General features: G+C 48.8%; 1 protein-coding gene across 3 annotated transcripts in view; it reads left to right on the plus strand.

Moving 5' to 3' along the window:
- The window catches only part of ST8SIA5 (ST8 alpha-N-acetyl-neuraminide alpha-2,8-sialyltransferase 5), an 87,641-nt gene extending 82,768 nt beyond the window's left edge, over positions 1-4,873 (plus strand). The window contains exons 6-7 of one of the 3 annotated variants that reach the window (XM_023207471.2): positions 1,670-1,762; positions 3,612-4,873. In XM_023207471.2, the coding sequence (XP_023063239.1) occupies positions 1,670-1,762; positions 3,612-4,080 (562 nt within the window). In that variant the 3' untranslated portion in view covers positions 4,081-4,873. The remainder of the gene's footprint in view (positions 1-1,669; positions 1,763-3,611) is intronic. The other 2 variants (XM_023207470.2, XM_023207472.2) reach the window with 2 other exon arrangements.
- The last annotated feature ends 9,220 nt before the right edge of the window (positions 4,874-14,093 follow it).

Below are 14,093 nucleotides of genomic sequence, written 5' to 3' on the forward strand. Positions count from 1 at the left end.
CTTTAGCGATAATATAAAACCTGCCTTTCATAGTGGTCTGATAGACAGGGGTGTGGTTGGATCATAAAGTAGGTGAAAGTCTTGGTCCCGTTATAGAGGGTTCTTCTGCACAGTTATTCCTTAAACCCATGGCTTCCCCTTGATGAAGGGCCACATTCTTCACATGGCCCACCGTCCCTTATAGTCTGGCCCCTTCTTCCCTCTCTGCCCTCAGCTTGTACCATTCCCACCTTGCCTGTGCTCCAGTCACCAGGCCACAGTCACTCCTGGGTGCTTCATGTTCTCATCTACCACAGGACCTTTGCACAGGACCTGTGTCTGGAATGCTCATGAGTTCCATGTTCACCCAGCTAACACCTGCTTATTTCAAAATTTATTATTCATCCATTCATTATGTAGTATTTGATGTGAAGAATATTTGCACCACCTAAGTATGAAGCAAAACAATAAAATGAATATTTGTAGGACAACCACTTGATTTTAGAAGTTGAATGTTTATATCGAGCCTTTGTATCAACTGATGTGCTCCTTCTCATTCTATCCCTGTTTCCCCCAACAGGTGTCGCTACCCTGAATTGAGTACTTAATGATTCTCTCATTGTTAAAAATTGTTTTGTCATATGTAGATGTAACCCTGAACAATGTATTGTTAAACTATGCTTGTTTGGGGCTGTATTCGTTTCCTATTGCTGCTATAAAAAATACTACCAAATTGGTGGTTTAAACAAAACAGATTTTATTATCTTACAGTCGTGGAGGTCAGAAGTCTCACTGGACTAAAATCAAGGTGTCTGCAGAACTGCATTCCCTTCTGGAGGCTCTCAGGGAGAATTTGTTTCCTTTTTCAGCTCCTAGAAGCTCCTTGTATTCCTTGGCTCATGGCAGAGCCCACAGTGGAGTATCTTCCAGTCTCTTTCTCTGACTCCAATTCTGTTTCCACATATTTTCTTCTTCTCTCTGGTTGTCATATCACCTCTTATAAAGACACTTGTGATGACACTGGACTCCCCCAGATAACTCAGGGCAATGACTCCATCTCAAGATCCTAAACTTAATTGCAGCTGCAGAGTCCCTTCTGCCACGTAAGGCTGCATGGTCACAGGTTCCAGGGATTAGGACGTGGACACCTTTGGGGGCTATTACTCTTCCTACTATGGGGCTTTCTACAAATGGTGGTGACTTGCTTTTGCATGCAATATGTGTTGCATTTCTAAGATACATCTTTGAATATATCCCATGTTTATTTAGCCCTTCTCCTGCCACAGGACTTTTGCTCACTTCCTCCTTCAGACCTCAGCTCAAGCATTGCTTCCTCAGGGAAGCTTTGGCTCTCTAGAAAAGGAGATGCTCCCCTGCCACCTGTCCTCTGAGAGCCATAATCCCATCCTCCAGAGGTCCAGGGACTATCCAAGCTTATAACTGCATTTTACATCTGGTGGTTTATCTGCTCCATGTGTCTGGAACTTCAGCAAGGCCTGTTGGCTGTCCCAGTGCCTGATAAGGAGCAGAAGAACGACTGTCTTACCACCTGGCCACAGAGAACCCGCCTAGCTGGTTGCTGTTGCATCCCTCTGCCCACATGATCGCCATCCCTCCCCTCCCCTGGGGCCTTCCCCAGCCTGACCTATTGAATGACTGACGACCTTGGGCTGCCTCTTCTTTTCTGCAGGTGCAACCTGCCCCCCATCTCAGAGAAGTATACCATGGATGTGGGGGTGAAGACGGATGTGGTCACTGTGAACCCCAGCATCATCACAGAGAGGTCAGTGGCCCTCTTTCTAGAGCTGCACTGTCCAAAATGGTAGCCAGTAGTCACATACAGCTACTGGGCACTGGAAGTGTGTCTAGTCTAGATGGAGATGTGCTGGCTATGAGTGTAAAACACACACTGGGTTTCAAAGACTTAATACAAAAACAGGATAACGTCTAATTAACTTGTATTAATTACATGTTGAAGTAATAGTATTTTCGAAATAGTGGGTTAAAGAAAATAGAAAAACTTCACCCATTTCTGTTTTTTCACATGTGCTTACTCGGACATGGTTAAATTCCATATGTGGCCTGCATTATTTCTTTTGGACAGTGCTGGTCTACACTGCCTTCGCCTAGAGATGGGCGGGACAGCTTGCCAGGGTGTGACCAGGGCAGGCAGCCCCCTACTTGGCTGTGTCCAGGTGGTACTGGGGAGAAGCTCACACTGAGATCTCAGCTCCCCTCCTGGCTCCCCTCTTCTCATCTCCCACTGTCGCCTCCTCTTACATGTCCTCTGACTTGGTTGGTGTGACTATGCCCAGGGCTAGGGTTTCAAGACTTCCCCTAAAACCTTCCAGATGAACTTTCACAGATGAACCGCGTGGTGCAGGTGTACGAGAATGCATCGGTGCTGCTGCCCACCTTCTACAACACGCGCAACACGGATGTGTCCATCCATGTCAAGTACATGCTGGATGACTTTGAGTCGCCCAAGCTGTCTACTACTTCCACCCGCAGTACCTGGTCAGTGTGTTGCGCTACTGGCTCAGCCTGGGGGTGTGCGCCAAGCACATCAGCACCGGCCTCATTCTGGCCACCGCGGCGCTGGAGCTCTATAGGGTTCATCTGGACGGTTTTAGGGGAATTGTTGAAACGCTAGCCCTGGGCATAGTCACACCAACCAGGTCAGAGGACATGTAAGAGGAGGGGACAGTGGGAGATGAGAGGAGGGGGTCATTGAATTGGATCAGATGCCCAGGGAACAGCTGTTTAAGGGGCGGGAAGAGACAGAAAAGTCACCGAGTGAAGGAGTGCTGAGAGATGAGAGAGGGCCCAAGAGGGAAGGCTGCTTAATGTAAAGAAACTGGGGCCAGGCATGGTGGCTCATGCCTATAACCACAGCGCTTTGGGAGGCTGAGGCCAGAGTGTGGCTTGCGGCCAGGAGTTGGAGACCAGCTTGGGCAACATCACAAGTCCCTGGTCTCTACAAAAAATTAAAATAAAATAAAAAAAATAGCCAAGTATTGTGATGCACACCTGTAGTCTCAGCTACTCAGGAGGCTGAGGTGGGGGGATTGTTTGAGCCCAGGATTTCGAGGCTGCAATGAGCTATGACTGCACCACTGCACTCCAGCCTGCATGACAGAGCAAGACCCTGTGTCTAAAAACAACACACTAGTGTGTGAGAGATAAACAGAGGCTGCAGGAGAAGAAGCTTCTGAGCCAGGACAGGCAGCCACATTTGGGATTCGTTCCTGGGGATCTTGAGGATGACAGTACAGGTGAATGGAGTGAGGCCTCTAGAGCAAGCCTCCACTCCAGCAACCACTTCCCTGATGAGCCTCCCTTGGGCCACCCTCATCCTTTTGGGTTCAGCATTGCCCTGCCCCCTGCAGCCACACCCTGGATATCTGTCCCTTTGGATCCCAACTGCCCTCTCCTGCACCCACTTAAAAAACTCTGCTGCCCCTGAGAGAGGTCTCATCTTCATCTGCACAGGTGCGTGAGGTGTCAGGAGGCAGGTGGCCTTATAAGTCCCTTCCGTCCTTTGTAAAGCCCCAGGGTGCAAGGAGTGGGGAAGCGAGGGGCGTGGGGGCACGAAGGAGTGGGCGCTCACCTCTCACTCGCGCCCTGCGCAGGTTCCACAAGCTGGAGAAGTGGCGGCGGCCGTTCTACCGCGTGCTGCAGGTGTACGAGAACGCGTCGGTGCTGCTGCCCGCCTTCTACAACACGCGCAACACCGACGTGTCCATCCGCGTCAAGTACGTGCTGGACGACTTCGAGTCGCCGCAGGCTGTCTACTACTTCCACCCACAGTACCTGGTCAACGTGTCGCGCTACTGGCTCAGCCTGGGCGTGCGCGCCAAGCGCATCAGCACTGGCCTCATTCTGGCCACCGCGGCGCTGGAGCTCTGTGAGGAGGTGCACCTTTTCGGCTTCTGGGCCTTCCCCATGAACCCCTCGGGCCTCTACATCACTCACCACTACTATGACAACGTCAAGCCGCGTCCCGGCTTCCACGCCATGCCCTCCGAGATCTTCAACTTCCTGCACTTGCACAGCCGAGGCATCCTCCGCGTGCACACGGGCACCTGCAGCTGCTGCTGATGGCGGCTCACCAGGCTGCCCGGCAAGCGGCGCATTCTCTCCTGCTGTCCCTCCTGGTTGAACAGGGAGTCCCGAACCGGGCAGCGTGGGGACCTGGCGTTCAGACTGTCTCTCCCTCCGTAGTTCAGTTCTGTACTTGGATACTGGGGTGGGGAGGCGGGTTTGGGAACCGGGGCAGAGTCAGCTCTGTGCTGAGCCTCCTGGCCTGGCCCCCACCGGTGCATCCGCCCAGTGCCTCCACCTGCCCTGGCTAGCATGCTGCTGGACCACACCCCAAGATCAGGGGCCCTGGGAACTGCAAGTGAATAAAGCACATTTCCACCCACTTTTGTCATCCGAGACAGAGCACAAACTGCAGACCCTTGTTGCAGCTGAAGGAAGGCCTTACAGAGAATGAAATCCAGGGCAGAGACAGTACACTTCACAGGACACTTGAGCACAGTCAAGATTTTATTCACACTTTTGGTTCCTGAGTTTTATATTGAGGACTCAGCTATGAATTGCTATCTAAATCTCAGAGCTTAGAGGCCAACCCAGTGACTAGACCTTCCAGTGAAGAAAGTGATCTCAAGAGGTCCAGGGACTTAACAGCCAAGCCACACCACCTGACACGTTCTTCCATGACACAGAGAGATCTAACGCAAGGCCTGGGTTATGTCTTGGTTGAGACATCACCTGAGAAGCACCACATCCTTTCAGACACATCCTCGGACACACACGCAGTCTTGGTGCCCCCAGATTCAATCCTACCTTAGTTCTTTTGATGAGAAGGAAATAAACCAGCCACTTGCACTATGGCTTCCAAGCCAATGTTATTGACTCAATAAGTGCTTAGCGATTGACTTCCTCTTCTGTCTCCCTATTTTCAGCTCCATTTAAACCAGGAGTTATGTATAAAGACCTCTTCCTCTCATGTCTCTGAATCCTGCAGAATCCTGCTGTATCGTGTTCCTCAGTCGGAACCATAGGCTCTGGGCTGGAAAGCACTGACATGTCAGGTGGTGAGCTTAGCAGAGAGAAGTGAGTTGTGGCCTCCGACACCAGCATCACTGAGGCTTCTGCTGGGAAGACGGGACTTCTCACAGCCAAGCCTGGGCTTGGGGCAGTCAGTCGGGCTTAGGCAGAGAGGGGTTCACATGTCATTTCACACCTGAAATTAATTCCCTTTGCTTCTCCCTATGGTGTTTCCACCATAAATGGGACGGTGTCTAAGAGACACTTGGTGAACTGCCTTAGAACTTAGCTTTGTGGAACTATAGGATGTGAGTGCTGGGAGGAGGACTTCAGCCCACCTGCCTGGCTACCTGTCTCCCTCCCTCCTTCCTTTCTACCTCCCTCACTTCCTCTTTTCTTCCTCCCCTTAAACATTTCTGGAAAGCCTATTCTGCTTTGGTCTGTGATGGAACTTAGGAAGACATGAAGATAAACAAAGGCATTATCTGTATCTTCTGGGAATGCAGGGCCCAGAGACTATAGGCCCAGTCCCACATGCTGGGTGCTCTGGGAGGGTTAGGAGCTGTGAGAAGATAGCAGGGAGTGGGATCTGCTATCCAATCACCTCATTTGACAGGGCCCCTTGGCTGAGCCAGTCAGGGACGAGGAACGCACAGGCTTTACCCCAGGCCTCCAGGCTCCTGATCCAGGGCTCCATTCTTGGCCAAACCTTTGTGTCTTGGCTTGTGCTTCCTGTGGTGGGTTGTTGTGGAGGCTGTGCCCTGTACACAACACTATTCTCAACGCTGACTCTCACCTGCATTCTGAGCTCTGGTCCTGGTTGGGAAAACCTCAGGTGGCTCCGAGCCTCAGTCTGTTTAGCCAAGGGGATGAAATGAGCCCAAACACCTGCTAAACCGGGAAGAACTGCAAAGGACAGTGGATGGTTATTAACTTTCTTGAGCTCTGCCTATTTCTCCCAGGGAGGGAATTTCTGGGAAAGGTTCCAGTTAACTGAGATTTCTAGCCACTGCATGGGTAATTGAACCCAGTTCTTGAAACCATGGCATATAAAAACTAGAAGGTTCTTAAAGACCATTGTGTTCCACTTAAGGAAGCAGGCCCAGAGCAAATATGTGACCTGGGTCAAGTCATGCCTGGGGCTTTACTGAGTGCCTGTTGTGGACAGAGCCCTCTACTGGAAGCCCTCTGGGTACTACTTATGTTCCAGATGGGCAGTGTTTGGGGGAGGCTCCCTGGTGACACAGACATCAGGATTCCCACAGCCGAGGGTGCTGCAGGTTGGAGTCTTCCCCAGCCAGGGCCCTCGTAGGAGCTGGGGATTGGAGCATCGGGATCCAGCCCCTAGAGGAGTTGGGACACCTGGCTGCTGGCCATATTCCTGCCTGTGGGTCTTAGGGCCAGTCCTTCCTCTCCCTCAATGTCTCAGTTGCCTCATCTCTACAACTAGAAGCTTTGTAAAAATCTTCAGGGTCTGTACAATCTCCTTATTTTGGGGGGACATTCATGATGAATGGATCTAAGTCATAAGTAATATTTCTTTTTATAATAGCTAGCATTTACCATGCTCTCATTCTGTGCCAGGCCCTACGTTAAGCACTTTCCCTATATTATCTCCTGTAATCATCATGAGACCCCTTTGGGTAAGGAAGCTTCCATTGTACAGATGAGGAGACCGAGGCTCAGAGCAATTCTGGGACTTGCCCTTGGTCAGGTCCCAAGGGCAAGTCCCAATGGAGGAAACTGCACCCACATCTGTAGAGCCCCAAAATCTGTGCTCCAAACCTCTGTCTTAGCTTCCCAGTCAGTGACACCAGAACATGAGGGATCCTGACCAAGATGCCCCTGCAGGATAGTACGGAACCCTCCTCCAGGGACAAATGCTCTGGGAGGCTGTCATTGTCTGGGAAGCAATCTGTGCTTATGGGTACCTCTCCCTAACCCTACCCCCTACAGCAGTAGTGACTTACCCTCAGTGGCAATGGAGGGGAACTGAGGCCATCATCACATTTTTAAGGTGAGGAAAGATGCCCAGAAATAGCACATGTTAAGTGACAACACGAATGATTTGCCTAGGGCTACATGGCCAGTGTTTATAAGAAAAACATTTATTCAAAGGCTCAGAGAACCTGGTGTTGACTCTAGAAGCCTTCTGCCATGTTCTGCCACAGCCCTGTCACCACGCCACCATGCAGTGCAGACTACCCATTGAATTATTATTTAAGGGAAGTCGATTCCCTGTAAACAAAACAACCATCATGGCTTCCTTTGTGCTAAACCCACTGCTCCAGAAAGGCAGCAAAAACAAGTAAATGACTCAGTGCTTAGCCAAGCACAAAGAGAGGTGGCTCAAGGTCAGAGGCAGCCTCTGAGACCATTTCAGCAACGCTGCTGCGGCAGCTCTGCCCAGTAATCACCGGGTGCTCAGAGACAGCACGTGCTCATCGCCCTTGACTTTGTTGAGAGCAGGGAGGAAACAGAGCAGTGCTTAGAAATAATTGAGGCAGAGTAGAGTGCTGGCTTCAGACAGTCATTCGCCAGTTTAGTGAGTGAATTGGTGAACAAATTATATTTATTGAGTGCTTATGTTGTGCCAGGCATGGTGCCAGGTGCTGGGGAACTAGTGATGAACAAAACGTCATCCTTGCCCTCTGGGAGTTTGTGGTCTGGTGTGTGTGTATGTACAGATGTTAAATGAAGAATCCCACAAACATACGTGGGAGCTGGTTGTGCTGAACACTGTCAAATCCAGTCTCAGGGACAGTTATCTGGGAGAGGAGGAGGAGGGGATAACTAAAGTCAATTCCGAATTCTGACGGTTGGCAGCATAAAAAAGTGTAACCAGCAAAGCAGCAGATACTTCTCAGATATCATCCTTGACATCCGTGTAACATTTGACAAGGTTGGCCTCTGTGGTCTTTTTTGTTTGTTTGAGAGAGAATCTCCCTCTGTCACCCAGGCTAGAGTGTGGTGATGCAAATATGGCTCACTGCAGCCTCAACACCTGGGTTCAAATGATCCTCCCACCTCAGCCTCCCAAGTAGCTAGGACCACAGGCACGTGCCATTATTCCAAGCTAATTTTTAATTTTTTTTTTTTTTGTAGAAACAGAGTTTTGATATGTTGATGAGGCTAGTCTCAAACTCCTGAGCTCAAGCAATCCTCCAGCCTTGGCCTCCCAAAGTGCTGGGATTACAGGTGTGAGCCACTGTGCCCAGTCTCTCTGGTCTTTCTAAAGTCCTCTCCTCTTCTATTTTCTAACTATTCTTCCCTGACTTTCCTCCTGTCTCTCTGAATGCTCCTTCTCAGGTTCCTTTGTGGATTCATCTTTCGTGAAGCTTCCTCAGGGTTCTCTTCTCTTCCTAGGAGCATTCCTGCGGAAATCTCATCTATTCACAGCCTTAAATATCTCCTGCCCTGGCATCTTACCCCCCTACCTGCAGGCCAGTCTTCCCTAGGAGCATTGGGAATGCATGCTCACTGTGGCCTCCTGCATGTCTGTGTCCGCACAGCATCTCAGACCCCGACATGTTCTCAACTGGGAGAGTTAAAAGAACAATCTGAACTGAGTCTCCTCCCACTACTTCGTAGCTGTGTGAACTTGGGGGAGCTCCGGAAGGCCCTGGAGACCCTGGACTCATCATCTGAAATGAGGACAGGATACCAACCTCAACAGCTGTTGCAAAGCTAAGTGAAATAGTGTCGTACAATGACTAGCACAGTGCCCAGCACAAACTAGACACTAAGCAAGCACAGGTTGCCTTGGCCCAAAACTTGGATCACCCTTGCCTCTTCTTTTTCCTTCACTCTTTATGTGTATTTGTTCACCATATATTGTTAATTCCAACTCATAAACATCCCTTTAAGTCATTCCTTCCTTGCATCCCCTCTGCTACTGCCCTAACTCAGACCCTTCTGATGGATCTTTCTGCTTTCAGAGAATAACCTTCCAAAAATACCTTTTGTGGGGCCTGTACCATAAACTTCAAGTTCTTCACCAAGTCATGCAGGCAGTGTCCCAAGCTGGCTTACTCACCTTCCCAGAGATGTTCCTGCCACCTCCCTGCCCTATCCCATACTATTCCAGGTGCCTTTGCACACTCTGTTGAAACACCTGGAATGGTCCTCACACTCCTGAGTTCCTCTCTCCTTCCTTTTATCTGGCCACTTTTGCAGAAGTCAGGTAATGGCCCCCTGCATCCTCCCCTCTAGAGACCTGGGCTGGGCACTCTCTCCTCTGTGCTTCCGCTGCAACCGTCACCGACTCCGTTAGGACATCCTCACAGCACACAGCACACAGCCTAAGGGCCCCTGTGTCCTTGATAGCAGGTTTGCCTTCTCCCCAAGGGAAGACACGATACCTAAGCTCATTTTATACTGCCGGCACTGGCAGGGAAGCACATGCCGTGGCCACTCAACACGTGTTTACTAATGAGGTCTCTGGTTCCTGGGGGAACTCCAGCAGTTCAGGAGACCCCACTAATAAACCGAGTAACACCTTAGGGAAATTGTCAGCTGAGGAGAGTCCTCTATTGATTTTTTTACCTAGCACATCCCAGGAAGGCAGAGACTCCTCCTGCCTGTCCAGGGGAGCTCGAGGCTCAGGGGTCTGAAGTGTCTGTCTAGTGGGGGCTTGTGGGCTCGGCTAGCCTCTTTCTGTTTTGCCTCATTATAATCCTGCTCATCTGCTTTTTGCTGGCTAGCCAATCCTTTTTCCTCTAGTTTAAATGAAAGAAGGGAGAGAAGTTTTCTTTGTTTCTTCTCTACTTCTTCCCTTCCTCAAAGCCACACAAACATGTCAGGATCTTACATCCCTGTGGCTGAGGCGCAGCCTGGAAAGCAATGTAAGAGGGATTTATCAACGGTGTTTCAAAAACTAGAGGAGCATGCTGAATGCTTTGGCTGGGAAACAGGTGAGCTGAGCTTTGCAGGATGTCTGCTCTGGATGCCCAGGGGAAGGCCACGAGCATGTTGTTGGTTCCCGGGGGAGAAAAGGTGCTGCTGCTCTGAGCTCAACACACGCCCTGACCTAGTCTCCTCCCTGTAACCAGGGCACCCTCCGGGAAGAGGCTAACTGTGGCTCAGCGGGCAGGTGAGGCCAGGCGAGGGGTGCACCGGTGGCCAGGGTGTGCCTTGTGCTATTGTTTAGAGGTCTAGTCAAACGAGACCAGTCTGTGGAGGCTGATTCCATCCTACAGGGCATCCTGATAAACCCGTGTGATCGTCGAAGGGTAGACTACAGTAGGATGGCCTTCTGAGGGACTGCATCAGAATCACCTGGGTGCTTGTTAAAACTGAACTGAGAACCTGGGGGAGAGGTGGTGCCTAGGAATCAGCATGTGTGAGGCCCCTATCTGTTCCCTGAGCATACAACTGCTTGTGGTTCAGAAGTTGCCACCAGGTGAGCGGCCATGTATTGCTTGAAATTCAGACTGGAGCCCTGAGTAGGAAAAGAATGAAAAGAAGAATTCAGCACACAACCCAACTTCTGCCTTTTCTGTACATACAAATATAATATATAACCTGCTATGAACCTAGCAACAAAAATCAAGTGCTCGGGAATCTATAACATTTACAAAATTGGTTTTGCTTTAACACGAACAAAGATTTCTTTTTCATTTGTAATTATGGTAAAATACACATAACATAAAATGTATCATCTTAACCATTTTTAAGTATACAGTTCAGTAATGGTAAGTACTTTCACATTGTTGTATATTCTGTCTCTGGAACTCTTCTCGTCTTACAAAATGAAAACTTTAAACCCATTAAATGACAAGTCTTCACTTCCCCCTTCCCCAGCCCCTGGCAATCACAATTCTACTTTCTTTCTCTATGAATTTTACTGCTCTAGGTCCCTCATATAAGTAGAATCATATAATATTTGTCTTGCTGATGACTGGCTTATTTCACTTAGCATAGTATACCAAAGACTTCTTAAGTATAAAGAATCACTTAAGTGCAAGCAGTTCTCAAATGACATTTAACTGTTTTGGGTGTCCCTAAAGCAGAAATCTGATTTTTGTTTTTGTTTTTGCCTTGGGCAGTTGTCCTGGGCTGGTGGTTGGGCCCTGGCTTCCTGAGACCTTGGCCTCTTTGCTGAGGAAGAGTGCAGACCTGGCCTTGCTTTGCCACCTGGGCTCTACTGTCCTGGCCAGCATGTCCTGAGAGACAATAGCCTTGTCGATCATTTAGAAGTCTTTAGATATTTTCCCCTGCACAGTCTCTTCTGAGAACCTTTCTTTCTTTTTTTAACCAAAACCAAAAACATACACTTCCGTGACTTAGCTATTGACCACAATAGCCAGAAATCAGTGACTCTCTCTTCAGTCGAAGATGGTTCCCATGGCAACAAATCTCTCATTTCCTTCAACTAAATGATCTGCTCAACTTTGGGGTAAAAGTTCTGTTTTCTCTAGAATTGCCATTTGCAACCTTGTGTGCACATAGGAATCACCTAGAAGTCTTTATAAAACAATCCCCAAGCCAGGTCCTCAACTTCCTGGAGAATCTGATTCAGCAGGCCTGGGGATAGGGCCTGGTGTCCTTATTTTCAAAGATCTCATTAAGTGGTTCTGTCTCACATGGTTGGGAATCATTACCCTAAGGCAGGCGGTCTATGCCTTGGTGCACGTTGTAGTCATCTGAAGAGCTTTAAGAAACACTCATGGGACCCCACCCCTTGACATTCTGAGTCTGGTGGCCTGAGATGTGACCTGAGTATTAGGATTGCACAAATTCACCAGATGTTTCTAATGTGCAATCAGCCTTAAGAACCACTCTTCTAGGTCAGCAGTTCTCAAATTGGAGCCTGCCTCAGAATCTCTTGGAGAGCTCCTTTATTGTGGGCCCCGCCCCAGGGTCTCCTTTGGTGAGGCCAGGGTGGAGCCTCTCTAACAAGTTCCCAAGTGATGCTGATGCCGCTCCAGGAACTGCTCTTGGAGGCTCATGGCTCTAGATGAACCTTTACCGAGGTTGGCGCTGTTCTGCTGCCCTATTCTTTTTCCTGGTTGGGGGTTGGTGGACCCTTCCTTCCCCAAGTCTGATTCAGGCCTGAGACTTCTTAAAGGTATCAGCTTTTCTTTTTCTGAACATTTCAGCATTCAGATAAATACTATGACATATTTTTAAAGCAAAGTAACATAGATTTCTTCTCCCAGGGCTAGGAGCCTCAGAGTCTGAATTAAGAATTTATCTGGGCCGGGCGCGGTGGCTCAAGCCTGTAATCCCAGCACTTTGGGAGGCCGAGACGGGCGGATCACGAGGTCAGGAGATTGAGACCATCCTGGCTAACATGGTGAAACCCCGTCTCTACTAAAAATACAAAAAACTAGCCGGGCGAGGTGGCGGGCCCCTGTAGTCCCAGCTACTTCGGAGGCTGAGGCAGGAGAATGGTGTAAACCCGGGAGGCAGAGCTTGCAGTGACACTCCAGCCTGGGCCTGCGATCCAGCCTCGGCCACAAAGCCAGACTCCGTTTCAAAAAAAAAAAAAAAAAAAAAAAAAAAAAGAATTTATCTGTGCCTAAGATTAGGATTCATTTTGTGATCTGAGCTAAGGGATTGGTAGGTCTGGAGCAATGGGTTCAGCCTGTGCCTGGGTGAGGGTCGCCTTGTGACTGGTGCTGGGTAGGATCTGAGTGCCACACTTGACCCTCTAGCAGAGGGAGGACCTGTCTGGCCCACCTGGGTGAAAGCCTGGCTTTCTGATGCAGACCCAGACCTCTGCCCACCTCCACATCTGTGCACAAACATGGAAGATAGGAATGAGGAAACATATCACAGCACCAGGACTGCCGTAAGCCCAGGAGCTAGGGTTCAAGCCTCACTTCTTTATGCATTTCCTTTTCTATCATACTTTGGAACAGGCTTGAGCTGAAACCAGAGAGTTAGTACCTGGTTTCTGCCTCAGTCTATTCTCACTCCTCCAAAGATGCCCCCAGCAACGTGGGCAACTTCAGCCCCCATGAGAGCTCAGAATTCCACATTCAACCACAAAGTTGACAAGAACCTCTGGAGAGCTCAAAGACTTATTAAAGGTGGAAATGATTACTGTTTTACTGAAGCAGGGTGAAAACACAACTCACTTCTTAGGATCAAACCCAGCAAATTCACTCAGCCCCAAGGTAACCGAGGACTCAGTTGAAGGAAAATAATTTTGAGCCCCTGAAATAGAAGCTATAAAGCTGTGTATCAAGGGCCAACCATTTTGCTAACATCATATATCTCATGGCATTCGCTTTGATTTTAAATTCATTTCTAGCGAACTTGGTACTGGTTTCTAATGACAAAGCAAACTAAGAGAATGATGACAGGTGCTAGATAAAGCAAGAAGTGGCAGCTAATAGCCTAAATTGTGATGGCATTAAGAAGACCAAAACTAGCTTACTTGTTCAATGACAGCTTGTCTTTAAAAAAAAAAAAAATACATTAAGGATAAGAAAATATGGCCAAGCATGATGGCTCACATCTGTAATCCCAGCATTTTGGGAGGCTGAGGCGGGAGATCACTTGAACTCAAGAGTTGACGACCAGCCTGGGCAATATGGCGAAACCCTGTCTCAACAAAGAATACAAAAGTACACCTGTAGTCAGTCCCAGCTACTCAAGAGGCTGAGGTGGGAGACTAGCTTGAGCCCAGGAGGCAGAGGTTGCAGTGAGCTGAGATCACACCACTGCACTCCAGCCTGGGTGACAGAGCCAGACCCTGTCTCAAAATAATAATTAAAAAATACCAAAACTAAATACATATCTCAGAAACCATCAAGTAGCCTGAGGTCATTGGTCGTTTAGTGGGGAAGAAAGGGAGAATATGTTATAATAACCCCAAGAGCAACATAGCATTTCAGCTCGGTTCACCCTGTGGCATCCAGGACATGCAGAGGTAAAAAAAAAAAAAAATGAAAACGGTCCAACAATGCTCAATACACTGTCAAAGAAGGCAGGGCAGCGTTTTATCCACTTTAGAATTATTTCCATCCCCAAACATTTAAAATGCATTCACAAAAGGCTTGGTGCTTAAAAGATAAACCCTCAGTGACCTGGAAGTTCACATAAATGAA

This window comes from Piliocolobus tephrosceles, chromosome 18 (genome assembly GCF_002776525.5).
Source record: "Piliocolobus tephrosceles isolate RC106 chromosome 18, ASM277652v3, whole genome shotgun sequence".
Taxonomy (NCBI): Eukaryota; Metazoa; Chordata; class Mammalia; order Primates; family Cercopithecidae; genus Piliocolobus; species Piliocolobus tephrosceles.